General features: G+C 34.7%; 1 protein-coding gene across 1 annotated transcript in view; it reads right to left on the reverse strand.

Moving 5' to 3' along the window:
- The window catches only part of LOC308634171 (transport and Golgi organization protein 1 homolog), a gene marked incomplete at its 5' end in the record, with an annotated part of 43,517 nt that overhangs the window by 15,288 nt on the left and 10,113 nt on the right, over window positions 1-18,116 (reverse strand). Inside the window, 4 exons of the mRNA XM_081267796.1 lie at window positions 82-159; window positions 400-488; window positions 1,411-1,432; window positions 3,671-3,802. Of these exons, the coding sequence (XP_081123922.1) occupies window positions 82-159; window positions 400-488; window positions 1,411-1,432; window positions 3,671-3,802 (321 nt within the window). The remainder of the gene's footprint in view (window positions 1-81; window positions 160-399; window positions 489-1,410; window positions 1,433-3,670; window positions 3,803-18,116) is intronic.

Raw genomic sequence — 18,116 nt, forward strand, 5'->3', positions numbered from 1 at the left:
AAAAAAGGTGTCAAGATTACTCACTCATTACATTTACTTTTGAGTTTAGAATGTAATTCCCCCCAAAGAAGAGATTTTTACCTTATATTTATTTGCTTCATCAGAAAGAATCATATTTTGTTTCATGATCTCTTGGACCTGTTTCTTTGATTCCTTTATCTATGTAAATAAAGCATTCAGAATTAAGATACACAAATTATAGTGCTACTATATAAGTTACTTCCAGACAAGTGACCCTTTCTAGAAGAAAGCAGTACTTAATACATATGACTGCTTAGAATTTGGATGATTTGTAGGAAATAATGAAACAAAAATTTTAAAATACGATTTTTAAATTAAAACAGGTAGAAATGATTCAAGCTAGAACCAAGAGAGAAAGAAACAAAAAAATAATTATACCTTCTGTTCATAATTTGACAATTTCTGCATTAGTTCTTCATTTTCTTTCATGAAATTGTTCACCTTTTTGGAAATTTGCTGTTCATTGACTAAAAGGGGGAAATACACAAGATTATTACAATCACTAAATGAAATTCAATTACTCAATCTACTAAAAGCAAAGACATGTTATATGGTACTATGAGGAAATACTTCTTAGCATAACTATTATGCTTTTAAAAAGCAATCTATGCTTATTAGCAATAAGAGTATAAAAATTATTAAAATTTAAGAAAAATATAATAACAATGATATTTTGCTGGGCGCAGTGGTGCACACCTGTAATCCCAGTGGCTCAGGAGGCTGAGCTAGAAGGATCCCAAGTTCAAAGCCAGCCTCAGCAAGACCGAGACACTAAGCAACTAAGTGAGACTTGGTCTCTAAATATAGGGGGTTGGGGATGTGGCTCAGTAGAGTGCCCCAGAGTTCAATCCCAGGTACCCCTCCCATCCAAAATGATATTTCAATTTAAGCTTATTTCAGATGGGAAATACAGTAAAGTGTTGTAGCTTGATATTCCTCCCTTCTCAAAATACTTTCTTTTCAGAAAATGTAATCATTTAATTCTTTGCAAAGAAAAACAGAAATGAAAACATACTGATTCACATTACCGTTCTTTAAATTACCTACTCAATTACTTAATGCATGATTAAATCATTAGCATAGAAATACTCTTCAAATGTAATACATCTGCATTACATCAATATTCAAAAGTTAATCTGCCCCAAATTAAAACTTATCATCATCTCCCTATCCACAATTTGTTCCTCCTCTTTATCTCCTATCTCAGAGCTGGAACCATCATCATCCACTCTATTATCCATGCTAGCAACCTAGGAATAGTAAAATTTTCAGGAGGTAAAAAAGATAATAGACATTAAAAGTCACTGTATCTACTTCTAACATACATAAAACACACATCAAACGCCAATACAAAGGGTTATTACAAGTTTAAGAAACCTAAAAATTTACCTTGATATACTCTATCTTTTACCTAGAAGAGAGAAAAAAGATTAAATTTGATGTCAAACATCTGCTCAATAGGAACAGCATTCCTAAAACAACAGTCAGAATCATAACCAAGTGAGAATTTAATAACATTCTGGTTCAGGATAATAATTTATAGGATTAAAAATAAGTAAAGGTTAACAAGCCTTTTAAATTTAATGGGTAGTGATATTTCATAAATAGCCTCTGACATAAAAACACTAAGATATGTACCTTATTTCACAGTAAAGATGTGTGTGTGTATGTGTGTGTGTGTGTGTGTGTGTGTGTACTCAAAATCATTTACTTGACAATTCTAAATAACCAGGATAAAGTCTAGAAACAATGACTATTCAAAAGGAATCCGAGGAAACAATATTAAAGGCATAATCTTTGTACTAAGATATGCCACTTTCACTCACCAGAAAACATCTTAGAACTCCAATTTAAATTTGGCTATTGGCTGAATTTAGAAACTAAGAGGCTACATCATCTTATTTCTGCAAACCACTAAATATATAGCAAGAAATCTGAAAGGGAAGACTGCTAGAAGAAAATGTACAAGCAACAAGAGAAATGACAATTAACATATTCTGGAAAGGACAAAAACAATCATTTCCAAAAGACAGCAATAAACTGCCTGATAATAAAACCTAAGCAGAAATTTTTTTAAAACATCACTAAATTTCTTCGTAACTTAGCATATTACTTTCAAATGTTATAAATGGTGATGGGATACTCAGATGTGTCCATGGATCATCCATGGGATCTTCGTAATAGGAAATTGCATTCAGAAAACTCCAACACAGAAAGAAATGAACATTTCTTTAATGTCATAGCCTTGCTAACCTTTTACTCAAAATGACAACAGAGGAAAATGGGAAGGAGCATAAAAGCAGTCATCTAAGGTAGGAACTAAAGTTCCAAAGTCAAATGCTGAAACTGAGGAGCAACAGGCTAGGAACCAGATCCCACATAACCTAATGAAAAGAGAAACAGGTACCGGGGTTCTTGAAATGAAAGAAACAAGAGAGAGAAATATAAAACGTTTTCCTGTTTTTCCCTTCTCTTTATCCTTCTATTTCCTTTTTCCTTTTAGCTGAGAAAAAGTTCAATGAGATTAGAAAATTCCTCACAGGAATCCAGGCAAACAATTCTTCTATTTAAGAAGGGAATACTTTTTAAGAGATTTTACACTCAATTGTACAAGGGGAGGAAACTTAACAATGATATGTCTGAAATAATTAAGAAATCAGAAAAAGAACACTCAGATTTGAAAAGATTTGTATCCAATGCTTTTGGTCTCTTTAACTGTTAGGCTTTTCATATACAAAGTCCATTTACCTAAAATAATTTTCTTCCAATTATGTTAAATAACTATGAAACAGAATGACCTACAGTAAAAACATAAGTATGTATAAGCGTGTATATATATGTATACACACACACACACACACACTTATACATATATGTACACACATACACAGAGATAGACTAATTCTGCTCAGGAAAAAAAAAAAACTTAATGAACAAAACATTTAATGGATTTTTGGACAACACATAATCTATACTTCCAAATAAAAAGGTATTTTCTGAACATATGATCAAATCATAAAATCTGGGAAAAATTTATATAAAAGACTGGAAAAATTATCTCATCTCCTTTTTCTCATTTTACTGTTATTTCTTTGCAGCATTTCCCTGTTTATATGTGTTTATATTAACATACAGTTCATCAACATTTAAATCTTAGTTTCTGCTTTTTTTTCCCACTTCACATTTAATTGTGAGCATTTTCTGTACCTCAAAGCTTTGAAATAAATAAATCTGCCTACTATTCCATTAATCGAACATACAATAACCCCTAAATGAATTATGTTGTGCTAAGTCTTCAATCTAATACACTGTTCCATTGAAAAACATTACCAAAATCTTCAAAGCATAGTTATTTCTTTAAGATAGATTACTAGACATATATGCTACATAAAAGGATATTTATCTACCCTATCCCACCTTTTATCCCACTTTTAAGACTTCTAATACATATGAAACTACTGGTCAGGATGGCTGTAAGAATTACCAGTTCTACCAAATGCACCCACACTAAATTATTTTATAAGGTTAGTTTGACTTAAACCACTAATTTGTGTTTTAGCAACTGAAAAAGAAAAGGGGGGGGGGCAGTGACTATATAAAATAATCCTTGTGCTTATGTGCTAAGGTATAAGTAAGTTAATTTACTCACAACAAGAGCAGTTCTCCAAAAGAAAATGACAAAGGATACAATCCCAAAGAAAACAGTGAAAACTACAGGCTTCCATGGTAGTCCATAAAAATCAGTTCCAGGTTGAGTATCATCAGGCAATGTAGTAAACAGCTGAAACAGACAAATTAGAAGAAATGGGAAACCTTAAATTTATAACAAAACAGTCACAAAGAATCATGGCAATTCTAAACCAACGTCCTCATCAGAAATCCACCTCCTCAATATTTTCCAATAGCTTCTTCAAGAGAGAGGATACTGGCAGTCTCATATTTTTTGTTTGCTTGCAGTGTTTTCAAGTATAATGAATCTAAATACTTTTTAAAAAATATTTATTTATGTATCTTTAGGTTTAGGGTGGACACATTGTTTTGTTTTTATATGGTGCTGAGGATCGAACCCAGTGCCTCATGTATGCTAGGCAAGCGCTCTACCACTGAGCCACAACCCCAGCCCGAATCTAAATACTTTAAATTGAGCATACATTTCCAGTTTGTAACAGGCCCTATATCATCACATTGTCTAACACCTGGCTAGAATCCCTCTGGATCATTCTTTTCTCTTAGATAACCTGGTTTTTATAATTTAAAAAATTCTTTTAAGACAAATACTTAAATATATGAAAGAACTAATTAATTTTATGGCAACAAATAAAAACAATGATGATATATGTATAAGATTTTAAATCTTACTTCCATTCCACTCTTATATAAACAGATAAATGACATGTAATTTCAGACAACTCTTGAAAACTGGCTTAGATAAACTTCTCTGAATTTAACATCCTTCTATAAAATTCAAAGCCTAATTTTAAATGGTTGCTCAAAGGCAGTGCAGTAAACACCTGCCTACTCTTCCCTGTTTTCACCGCCCTCTACAAGTAATAGGAGATAACTGTCATTTGGGCCCAATTCCCCAGCAGTCTCCGTAGGGAAAAGACCTGTAGTAACGTTAGCTGTTTGGATTGTTGGCTGCATTTCGGAACATACCATGAGGTTGTCACCTCTATTCCATCAAAAAAAAAAAAAAAGTGCAAGTGGGGAAAGCTCAAGTACACTCTCACCGGCCTCACTTAACAATACAGTCACGTCCTGCCTGCCTTGGGCCTGACAGACTCCATTTCTCCGTCGCCGAGACAGTCAGTGCACCCACTCTGCCAGAACTCAGCCACCCGCCTGCCAGAGCTGGGGTCCCTCCCTGTAAACAGGACCATCACCTCCAGTAGCTTGGCTATGAGGGCTGCGTAGAGCACCGACAGGGGTCCCGGGAGCTCCGGGTCCCCCGGGGAAGCAGTGACAGAAGGCACAGTGGCAGGTACTGAGTCCATGGTGTAGGGACAGCTGAGCGGAAGCGACGCTTCCCTGCAGAACAGCACAGGACCCTCTCTTTCGCCGTTTCCTACTTCGGTAGGACCCAGCGCAGGGGGCGGGTACTGGGAGTGAACTTTGCCTTCCTCCACCACAGTGCAGTGCTTTCCGCCCAACTCACATAAAACGCGTCATCAGAAGAAGCCCCTGGGTGGACTGCAGTGAGCAGAGGGAGGATGCCGAGGGGCGGGGCCGGGAGCGGAAAGAACCATCTGCGGAGCCCGGCGGGGGACAGCGGGAGGAGCGGAAGAGTCCAAATGAAAGGACTCCAGAAGGAAAGAGGCTCACCTGTCCCCTGAACTGGGAGAGGACCTGCGATTTAGAAGGCCCTGGAGGAAGCCAGGGAACTAGCAGAAGGGGATTATAGGCAGAGACTAGGAAAAAGGAGAAAGTCAGGCCTCCCAGCCCTTCCCAGAGCAAAACCCTTTTGTCAATGTGTTGAGACACCAGGTACCTGCCCCAAAAGTGCAGACAGAAGAGGAGAAGCTTCTCCTGCTCCCTTCTAAAGGACTATTGCTCGGTCTGGGCTTTCCTTCCCTGCTCACTCCAGTCCTGTTACTTTCTCCAATTGTGGATGACACTCTTTTTAAAAAGCCTTACCCTAAGGAATCATGTCAGTATCACCCCACGCCGGTGGCTTCATTTCTGGATGCCACATTTTAAGGTTGCATGACTTGTGGAAAAGAACAGAATCATGAATAGCCCCCGAAAAGCACGTGCTAAAAATTGAAGAAACTGGGGACGTTTAACTTGGGGAGGGAATGAACATCTGTGGATCTTTAAAAATCTGTCGTCAAGTTGAATATAGTCAATTCAAAAGAACAAGAATAAGCAGGAAAGCACTGAAAAAGAAGAGCAATGAAGGGTACAGGGAGGGCAGACTATATAATTAATTCATGTACCCTCGTCCAAGCCCAGGAATACATAGAGATTGTGGGACAGAATAGAGAATCCAGAAACAGAACCAACTGGACATTTGGGGTACAATAAAAGTTAGTTTGGGGAAAATAGACTTTCTAATAAGTAGCGTTACCACATGAAAAATTATAAAATTGGATTTTTCTCTACTTATTCAAAAGATAAACTACAAATGGATAAGAAACATGAATGTAAAAATAGAAAATAAACAAGTACTAGAAAATATTGGGTGAAATTTTCTATGTATTATGAGTGGGCAAAAACCTGCCTCATTGAAAAAATCTTTCCTGGATGTATCTAAACCTGCTACACACACACACACACACACACACACACACACACACAGTTTGACAATGACAACCTGAGAAAAAATATTTGCAACATATTATTGTCCAAAAAATCATGTTCCTGAAATATAAAGAACATTATAAATAAAATGGCCAGCAAACCTATACAAAAATGGGCTGAAGAAATAAACACATCTCAGGAAAAGAAATGCAAATAGCTATAGCATATGGAAACATGCTCTGCTTAGCTCATAATGAACAAAATACAAATTAAACCACACCAAGATACCATTTCTCACTTGCATTGGCAAGATCCAAACGTTTGACAACATACTCAGTAGGTGAGAGAATGTGGGGGAATACAAATTCTCAGACACTGCTGATAAGTATACAAAATGATACAACCTTTATGAATGAGATTTGGCAACATCTCCCAAAACTGCTTGTATATATACATACTAACTCAACAATCCCACTTTTTTTTTTTTTTTTTTTTTAGTGAGAGAGGGGGGGAGAGAGAGAGAGAGAGAGAGAATTTTTAATATTTATTTTTTAGTTCTCGGCGGACACAACATCTTTGTTGGTATGTGGTGCTGAGGATCGAACCCAGGCCGCAAGCATGCCAGGCGAGCCACATCCCCAGCCCCACTTTTTTTTTTTTTTTAACTTTTTCAGTGCTGGGGAAGGGTATCTAGGGCAAGTGCTCTACTGCTGAGCTATAGTCCCCCAGCCCTAACTTCTAAAGATACTGGGAATACAACAACAAATGTTTAAAACTTGTATTTACAAAACTATGTTATTCAAGCATTAATTATAATAATACAAGATGGTCACAAAAGGCTGAAACAACCGTCATCAATGAAAGTTGTTGAATAAACCAAAGAAGAAAGAAAATAATTTTAAATACTGCTAAAAGCTGGTTTCCAGAATACATTTTTTAAAAATGAAGTAGAGAAAAATATTTATAGAATACTATTTGTATCTTAGAAAGTGAAAAAAGATGAATATATTATTTCTTATAGCTTTGAGGTAAAATTGACATGCAATAAATTACATGTATTTAAAGTGTGCAATTTGATAAATTTTAACATGAAATTATGAAATCACCATTATAATCAATATACACATCCTTTACATCCAAAAATATTCTCATTCTCTAGGTAATTCTGCCCTTTGTCACCCTTCCTTCTTGCCCCCCACTTTCTCATTCCTCCAGCAAAACGTCTATCTTAATAGATTGCTTTGTATTCCTCAAGTTTTATGTGTATGGGATAATATATTGTATTTTCTATGGCTTCTCTTATTCAGCATAATTTGAGATTCATCTACATCAGTTTATCTATCATCTATTTTTATTGCTGAGTAGCATTTCATTATATGTACGTACCACAATTTGTCTATCATCTATTGATAGACATTTGGATTTTTTTCCAGTTTGGGGCTTTTACAAATAAAATAGCCAATAACACTGATATAAAATTCCTCCTATTGCTATATAACTTATCTTTTCTTTGGAAAAGAATGGTTGGATATGACTGGTGTATGTTTACCTTTTTAAGAAGGTGATTCTACCACTTTATATCCCCACCAGCTGTGTACCCATCCAGTTCCTCCATCTCTTCTCCAACCACTCAGCACAATTGTCTTTAATATTAGATATTTAATAAGTGTGTAGTGGTAACTCTTATGCTTCAAAATTGCATTTCCCTGATAATTATGTCAAGCATTTTTAATGTATTTACTATCTGTTTATCTTCTTTGATGAAGTGTTATTTTACAGGACTATATTTTTTATAATGAGTTCTAAGAGTTCTTCATATATTCTTGATGCAAGTCTTGATAAATGCTTTACAGTAATTTCCTCCCAGCAGTCTATTTCATTCACTTCAAAGTGTATTTTGAATTACAGAGGTTTTAGTTTGATGAATCCCACATTGTCAAATCCTTTTTAATGCTTTTGTTGTCAAATTTAAGAAATCTTTGGCGAATCTAAGTTCAACAAAAATTTTTCTCTTATTTTTTTCCTAGAGGTTTTGTAGTTTTGAGTTTAATATTTAAGTCTGTGAGTTAATTCAGGTGTCTAATGCAAGGCATGGATCAATATTTTGCATATAAATATGCAGTAATTTCAGTACCATTTGCTGAAAAAACTTTCCATTCTCTACTTGTCTTTCCATCTTTGTCAATGACTGTTACCATATATATTGTGTATCTATCTCTGAATTCTTGGCTCTGTTCCAATGTTTTGTCTGCAATCCTGATTACTGTGGCTTTAGAGTATTTTTTTTTCTTTTTTTCCTCTTTGTATGGTACTAGGGATTGAACACAGGACCTTGCATATGCTAGGCAAGTGCTCTACCACTGAGCTACATCCCCAGCCCTAGATTAAGTCTTGAAGCCACGTATTCTAGGTCTGTTGCAATCAGCTTGTCATTTTCTACAAAACTCTGCAGGGATTTTGATTGGAATAATGTTGACTCTGGTGATTAAACTGGGATGAATGGACACCTTAGTCTTCTGACTCATAAATTAGGTATATCTCTCCATTTAGGTTCTCTTTAATTTCTATCAGCAATATTTTATAGTTTTTAATATATACATTTTAGTTTTTGCCACGTTTATGTTTAAATACTTCATATTTTTACTCTATTGTACATGGAAATCTTTAAAATTTCAATTTCTAATTATTCATTGTTAATATATAGAAAATATAATTGCTTTTAGATGTAAATTTTATCTGTCAACCTTACAATAGCTTTTTTTTCTAGATCATACCAGAATGTATCTATATATATTCATGTTATCTGAAAATAAAGAGAATTTCATTTCTTCCTTTCCAATCTGAGTGCATTTTATTTCTTTTTCTTGCCTTAGTATACTAGCTATTTCCTTACTGCACCCCAGTACAATGCTGAATAGATGTAATGAGAGTGGACATCTCTGTTTGGTTTCTGATCTTGGGGAAAAGTATTCAATTATCAACCATTAAGTATGAGGTTAGCTGCATTTTTTCAGAGGATGTTTTAAGCTCCCTTCCATTCCTAGTTTGTTGTTTGTTTTTCTACATCAATAATCAATGCTGAGGGGCTGGGGTTGATACTCAGTGGTAGAGCACTTGCCTAGCATGTGTGAGGCAATGGGTTTGATTCTCAGCACCGCATATAAATAAGTGAATCAAATAAAAGTCAATCAACATCTAAAAAAATTTTTAAATAATAATCAGGGCTGATTTTTTTTTACATGTCGATGGGATTTATTGTCACCTACTTGTACATGCACACAAAATAACAATATAATTTGGCCAATATTACTCCCCAACATTTCCCCCCTCTGCTATATTTTTTAAATGCTTGTTTTGTATCTCTTGAGCTAAACACAAAGACTGTGCTTTTAGGTACATCAATGTGGTAAATTTCATTGATTTTCAAATGTTAAATAAATTTTGGATTCTTGACATAAATCCCCATCATCAGTCTAGTTTTTGTCTATGATGTATTTTCCTTTTACATATTGTTGTATTTGACTTAAATATTTGTTTAGAATTTCTGTACAGATTCATTGGAGATCCCATGAGAGGTATGTGGTTTCCGTTTCTTGTTGTATCTTTGTCTTGGTTTGGTGTAGTGATAACACTGGCTTCATAGGAGAAATATTTCCTTGCTTTAATATTGTACAAGGGTTTAGTATTACTAATACTATTAGGAATTAGTATCATTTCTTCCTTACAGGTTTAATTGGATCACCAATAAAGCTATCTGGGTCTTATATTTTTTTCTTTGTAGAAAGGTTTTTACCTATACCTTCAATTTCTTTAATAGTCAACAAGGTTTATGAAATTGTTTTTCTTGAGTGAACTTTTGCAATTTGTTGCTTAAATAGAATTTCTTCATTTCATCTAAATTGTCAAGTTAATTAACATAAACTGTTCATAATATCCCCATTATCAGTCTAGTATCTGTGAAATCTGTAGCTATATCCCTTCTCTGATTGCGGATATTGGTAATCTGTGTCTCCTCTTTTATTTCCCTCACTAGATGTTGATCAATTTTATTCATCTTAAAGAACTAGCTTTGGGTTTCATTGATTTTCTCTTATTTTCCTTTTTTAAAATTTTACTGACTTATGGTCTTTATTATATCTTTTTTTCTTGCTTACTTGGAGATTAACTTATTTTTCCTTTTCTAGTTTCTCATAGTAGGAACTAAAGTCAATGACTGGAGACTTCTTTTTTAATAAAGCTATCTTGGGCCTGGTAGTGCTATAAATTTTCCAATAACACTTTAGTGACATTGCACAAATGGATATGTTGTTTTCAGTTTTATTCAACTCAAAATATGAATTTCTTCTCTGATTTATTTGACTCAAAAATTATTTAGCAGTGGGGGCTAAGGTTGTAGCTCAGTGGTAAAGTGCTTGCCTCACATGTGTGAGGCACTGGGTTCGATCCCCAGCACCACATAAAAATAAATGTACTGTTGTTCATTTATATATATATATATATATGTGTGTGTGTGTGTATTTAGCAGCCTGGCACTTAAGTTTTCAAATATTTGAGAATTTTCCAGATTTTTCCATTATTGATTTCTCATTTTATTGTGTTCAGAGAATAAGCTTTGCCTGACTTTGAATACTTTTATATTTACTGATAATTTTTTTAAGATCCAGAATATAGTTTATCTTGGTAAATGTTCCATGTGTACTAAGCTCCTTGGGGGTTTTCTATAAATGTCAATTAATTTCAAATGGATGGATTGATTATGTCATTCACACTTTCTACAACCTTACTTTTATTTTTCGTTTTCTGCCAATTGCTGAGGAGAGGATATTGAAATCTCTAAATGTAATCTATAGGATTCATCATTTTCCTCATAATTCTATCAATTTTTATACTTCATGTATTTTGAAGGTCTAATATTAAAAGTACAAGCATTTAGGCTTATTATATAATCTTGAATGATTCGTTTATCATTAGGAAATAACTTTCTTTAGTCCTGATGATATATTTTGCCCCACAACCTCTTTTGGTTTAATGTAGCTACTCCAGATTTCCTTTGACTAGTGTTTAACATGAGATACCTTTTTCAATCATTTTAATTTTGACTTCTTTGTGTCTTTCTATTTACAGTGTTATTCCCTTAGACATCTATTTGGGTCTTGCTTCTTTAGGCAATATGACAATCTCTGTTTTTAACTGATGTATTTAGATACTTTCCACTTAATAGGATTACTGCTGTGCATAGGTGTAAGCTTAATATAATCTTCTATTTGTTCCTTCTGTTCTTTTTCTTTTCTTTCTGTCTTCTTTTGCAGAAATACCACTATCGGTATTTTTAGTGATTCCTCTATTGGCTTATTAAGCTATAACTCTGTTTTCTAATCTTAGTGCTTCAGGGTTTAGAATATACATCTTTAATTTGTCACAATCTACCTTCAGATGATACTATATTACTTCACATATTCAATAAGAATGTTACAATAGTTACTACCCTTCTGAGATTTATACTGTTGTGATGTATGTTACTTTACATGTTTTCTAAGTTTCATACTACACTGATATTTGTCTTTAAACAGTCAATGACTTTTTAAAATGTTCAAATAAGAAAAATTATTTTAAATATTTATGCACACAGTCACCATTTTCAGTGTTCTTTACTCCTTTATTCCATTATTTCCATCTGGTGTCTTGGTGCAAGTGTAGGGTGAATTCTTTCAGCTTGTATGTCAGTACAAGTCTTCATTTTAGAAAGATATTTCACTGGGCATGATATTATCAGCCAACATTATTACTCTTCAAATATATTAAAGGTAGCACTCCACTATATTCTCTTATGCCTAATTTCTGACAAGAAATCTGATGTCATCCTTAGTTCTTCTCTACATAAATGTCTTCTCTAACTGCTAAGATTGCTCTTTATCACTGGTTTTGAGCAATTTATTTATGATATAATATACCTTGATATAGCTTTATTCATGCTTTTTGTATTCTAGTTCCATTTAATATCTTGGATCTGCAGATGTACAGTTTTCACAAATTTTTGAAAATTTTTGGCCATCATTTCTTAAAATATTTTTCTGAATACCTCTCATCGCTCAACTTGAAACTGTCCCACAGCTCACTGATGCTCTGGTTCACTTTTCTTTAACAGAAGAAATTTTCCCTGTGTTTCATTTGGGGTACTGCTCCTGCTATGTCCTCAAGTTCACTAACAATTTCATCACAATGCTTATTCTGGCATTAATCCCATCCTCTGTGTTTATCATATATTTTCAACTCTAGAAGTCTGATTTTCTTAAAATATATCTTCTATATCTCTTTTTTACCTTTTTAATACACGAAATATAGTAGTAATAACTTTAAAATAAAATGCCATTACCTCATTCTAACATCTCCGCCAGTTCTCAGTTGGCTTTGATTGGATGATTCTTCTCCTCATCATTGTGGATTATATTTTTCTTGCTTCTTTGCATGCCTGGTAAGCTTTGATTCGATGCCATACATTATGAATTACTATTCTTAATATTTCGTATACAATTAAATTACTGGAAACAATTTGATTCTCTTGGGTCTGAATATTTGTTAGGTATGACATAAATTGTAATAGTCAGTCCGAGGTAACACCCTTCTGATTATTCTACCCAACTTCCTTAGATAGTTTTTCCAGGTGCTATTCTGGTCCCTGTGTTAGGACCTGTTCCTTCTAATCACTTAAGATTGTTTCTCTGACTTGCTAAGCAGTTTCATCACACTTATGTGCAGATCAATACCCTGCTGAACACTCAGAGAGCCTTTCACAGATTTCCAGAATTGTCTCTCAATGTAGCAACCTTCTTTTGGTACTCCACCCTGTGAATTCTAGTCACTTTGGTTTTCCTGGAATCTCAGCACCATCTCTCAATTCATGGTATCCTCTGGTTCTGCCTGACTTCCCCCTCTTTGTCATGGCTTGGGAATCTCTTAACATAGTAAAAGCTGGGACAACTAAAGAGCTCACAGCATTTGTTCCTTATGTTTCCAGAATCATTCTTTGCTGCTTGATCTTCAATGTTGCTGGATCTTCAAATTTTATCTGTTTATGGGGTTTTTTCATATTTATTTTAGTTGTTTCAGTTGGGAAGGTGAAGCCAGTACCTATATAAAGCTATCATGGCTAGATGTAAAAATCATTTGCTTTTCTTTTTCTTTTTATGGTGCTGGGGATTGAACACATGGCCTCATGTATGGTAGGCAAGTGCTCTACCACTGAGCTACATATCCCTTTTCTCATTTGCTTATTTTTTTAATAGCAGAATACATAATGAAATAAATTTTAAAAGTTAACTATAAAAGAGAGTAACATCAGGGTAGACAGAACTGGGATAAAAGCTAGAGTTCTTTCAAAATCAGGCAGGAGAATCACAAGTTCAAAGCTAGCCTCAGCAACTTAGCAAGTCCCTACGCAACTTAGTAAGAACTATCTCTAAATAAAAAATAAAGAGGCTAGGTATGTGGCTCAGTGGATAGGAGCCCTGGGTTCAATCACCAGTACCAGAAAACAGAAACAACTTATTTTTACAAATTAACTTTGGCTCTTCTAAATATTTAAATAATTGTAAAATAAACAAAAAAATCTTTAAAAAGTAACACCTAAATATTGAAAGCAAAAATGAAACAACCTGTGATATCATGTTGGTGACAAACCACAGAAATGAATTATTTCAAACATACCTTAGTGGGATATAGCTTAAAGACAAGAGAATTTCATTTCATTTCAGGAATACATTCCTGAAAGTATTTTAAATAACATAAATATAGTCGTGTGTTGCTTAATGATGGGAATAAATTCTGAGAAACACATCTTAGGCAATTTTAGTGTGTAAACATCATTGAGTATACTTATACAAACCTAGAAAATATAGCCATTTCCACACCTAGGTATTCATATATGGTATATCATCGCTTTGGGGATAAAAACCTATAAGATATTATTATACTGAATTCTGTAGACAATTGTAACATTGTAAATGTTTATATATCTAAACATATCAAAACACAAAAAAGATATTAAAAATACTAGGTGACAAGAATTTTTTAGCTCCATTATTATGCACTAATGAACAAAATGTCATTAAGTGGCACAAGACTGTAAACAATTATATTGATGTCATTGAAAACTGGAACTCCAACATCAGAGAGAGAAAACACAAATCTAAGATAGATGAAGTGAAGTAAAATCTCTCTAGCATCCTGAATTTTCATGGGAATTATCTAAATGACATGATGAAAAATCCCCATATATTTCTGAGCTTTGTTCACTAAAAAGGCCTACAAATGACAGTCAATTTGAGCAATAAGCAATCTTAGTACTTGGAATGTAGCCTCTAAATATCATTTCCTATTGAAAGGAACCAAAGTTCTTTTAGAGAAATAGTTCCTTCAAGGTCTGGACAGGGAATATTTAAGATGAACTTGGAACATCTCTCATAGTTCAAAAGCAAGGGAAATAGGTAACAATGACCACTAGGTGGTGGCAAAGGGTCCCAGGAGCCAAGATAAAGAGGCTTCTACAAGGCAAAAGGGGGAGAAATTGAGCATCAGGTAAGAACAATTACTATTCCTAACTAGATTAAACACACCAAATATTTTTAAATGCATGACATCATACTGACTCTTAAATAAAAGTTAAAAAGATTTCAAAAGCCCCTTTGGGTATCATTTGATAATGCTAGAATAATACCTTACTATTCTGAAAAGTGTTTAAATGAAGAAAAGGAATCAAATGTTTATCTCCTGCCTTAACTATACAAACCAAATATCTGTGTAAAGAATAATCAATCATAGCCAGGCACCGTGGCACACACTTGTAATCCCAGTAGCTTGGGAGGCTGAGGAGGGAAGATAGCAAGTTCAAAGTCAGCCTCAGCAAAAGCGAATTGCTAAGCAACTCAGTGAGACCCTGTATATAAATAAAATAAAAAATAGGGCTGGGGATATGGCTCACTAGCCAAGTGCCCCTGAGTTTAATCCCCAGTACCAAAAAAAAAAAGAAAGAAATAATAATCAATCATAAATTTTTATTTGTATAGGCATCCCAGCCTTTAAATGAAGAAAGAAAAATCCCAGCAACTCAGACCATTGCTATTTTGCAACCTGTAATATATTAGCAAATCTCACCAAGGTCACTATTGACTAGTAGTCAACATCAAAGGAGAGGACATGCAGATGTCAATGCAATATTTCCTATTAAGTTTTCATAAGAAACAGAATTGAACCTAAACCTGACTACCAATTTCCAAGAAATATAAAGCAACAGAGAGAGGCTGAGGTTGTTAGCTCAGCACATGCCTAGAATGCATGGAGCCCGAGGTTCAATCCCCAGCACCACCAAAAAAAAAAAAAAAGGCAATAGAGAAAACAGGTTAAATTGTTGTACCAGGGGGATGTCATTTATTCACCCAAACTACAATATATCCTAGAAGTCCCACAAACATATTTTTTCAATTATTGCAAAAAGTTACAACAAAAGGAGAAATCAATAGAGAGTAACTTATATGAGACTTGTTCTCCCACTGAAAGCAACCAGAAAGTTGGAATATATATATATATTTATTTATTTTTTGGTACCAGGGATTGAACTCAGGAGCACTTGATCACTGAGCCACATCCCCAGTCTCAGCCCCATTTTGTATTTTATTTAGAGACAGGGTCTCACTGAGTTACTTAGCACCTCACTTTTGGCTTTGAACTCCTGATCCTCCTGTCTCAGCCTCCCGAGCCACTAGGATTAAGGCATGTGCCACTATGCCCAGTCAAAATATATTTTTAAAAAGCTATTTTTCAGATAGAAAGCCACAAGGGACATGCAACTGTCACCCCTAAGAGCAGGAGAACAAATAGGTGAGCATTCTACCTGGAGGCACCCTCTAGACCTCAGTTTGGGGAAGGGGAACCCAAATGGGGCATAACAGTCTCACTGAGGAGAGAGAGACCAGAGTTCCAGGAGATTAAGCAGCCAAAAATATGTAGAGAAAACTACCAGAAAGATGGGAGCCACAAAGAAATAGAGTTCCAGAAATCTGCATGGAGGTGGTCTTCAGTTTGGGGCTACATTCTAAGCAGTACCTGCGAGGGCCAAGAACAACTATAAGCTAACCAATCCCACAGTTGGCACTGAGCTGGGAGAAGTCTGGATTCCAGCTAGCCAGAGAGAGTTGACATACAGAAACAGTATGGTCAACAAGCTCATTAAGAAGTATTTGATCCAGGCATCATGGCACATGTCTGTAATCCCAGCAACTCAGAAGGTTGAGGCAGGAGGATCCCAAGTTTGAGGCTGGCAACTTATCAAGGGCCTAAGCAAGTTAGTGAGACTCTATCTCAAAAGAAAAACAAAGTTCACTCAATATCATTAATTATCAGGAAATAAACTCACAAAGACATACCCACTAGAATGGCCCAAGTGCTAGTGAAGATGAAGTCAAGTGGAAGTCTCCTAAACTGCTGGTGGAAGTATAAAATGATTGTGGTCATTTTTTAGCATGGCTTGACAGTATCACATAAGATAAAAACATACATTAAACGTAGGAGGCAATTGCACTCCCAGATATGAGTCCACTTATAGTGGCATATATATGGAATAGTACTGTAGGAAAAATGAATCTATAGTTTAAAAAAAAAAAGTTATCAGTGGTTGCCTGGAACAGGTGGTGAAGGAACTCACTGGGAAGGATCCCAAGGAAACCCCTTTTCTAGTGAAAAAACTGTTCTATATCTTGATTATGGTAGTTTTTACATGGGTATCTACATTTGTTAAAACTCAGAGTGTGCTTGCTTTGGCAGCACATATAATAACACTGGAACAATACAGAAAAAATTAGCATGGTACCTGAGCAAGGATGACACCCACATTTGTGAAGCATTCCATAGTTTTGTGGAACCAACCCTTCAGTAGATGAATGGATAAAGAAACTGTGGTACATATATGAAATGGAATATTACTTATAGCATTAAAAGAGAAAAAAAATTATGGCATCTGCGGGTGAATGGGAATATCAGGTTAAGGGAAGTAAACCAATCCCAAAAACCAAAAGCTGTATGTTCTCTCTGAAAGTGGATGCTGACCCATAATGGGGGTGAGGTGGGTGGTAAGGGGCATGGAAAGAATGGAGGAACTTTGACTGGGCAAAGGGGAGGTAGGACAGGTGAGGGGGCATAGGGATAGGAAAGATGGTGGAATGAGATGAACCTCATTACCCGAGGTACATGTAGGACTACACATGTGTTGTGTACAACTAGGAAAAGTTTTGTTCCATTTATATACAATGAATCGAAATGCATTCTGCTATCATGTATAACCAATTAGAACAAATTAAAAAAAAAAAAACTCACTGATATTGGCTATCAAGGAATTACTGTTAAGTTGGGTGATGGCCAGTGGGTTCATTATACTATTCTCTATGCTTTTCTTTAAAGCTTTAAAATTTATTTTTTATCTAGTACATAGAAACAAACATTATAATTATTGAAGTAGGTAACATGACATTTTGATGCATGTATACACTATGTAACGTTTAAACCAGTTAAATATATCTACCTCCTCAAACATCATTTCTCTATGGTAAAACTTTCACAATCTTTTTTTCTAGTATTCTAAAATATACAGTATGTTATGGTTACCTATAGTCCCCTACTATTCTCTCTGCTCTTATTTGAAAGTTTCCATGATAAAAATACTAAAAATAATTTTTAAATTAATATATAACTTCAAATATTTAAAGGATTTCTATGTAGAAAAGAATTCAATTTTATAGAGGAAATCATGTGGAGAAAAATTTGGAGTCAATACAAGGATGAACCAGACAACAGAAGAACAGATAGTC

This window comes from Spermophilus citellus (genome assembly GCF_964194105.1).
Source record: "Spermophilus citellus genome assembly, chromosome: 15".
NCBI classification, from domain to species: domain Eukaryota; kingdom Metazoa; phylum Chordata; class Mammalia; order Rodentia; family Sciuridae; genus Spermophilus; species Spermophilus citellus.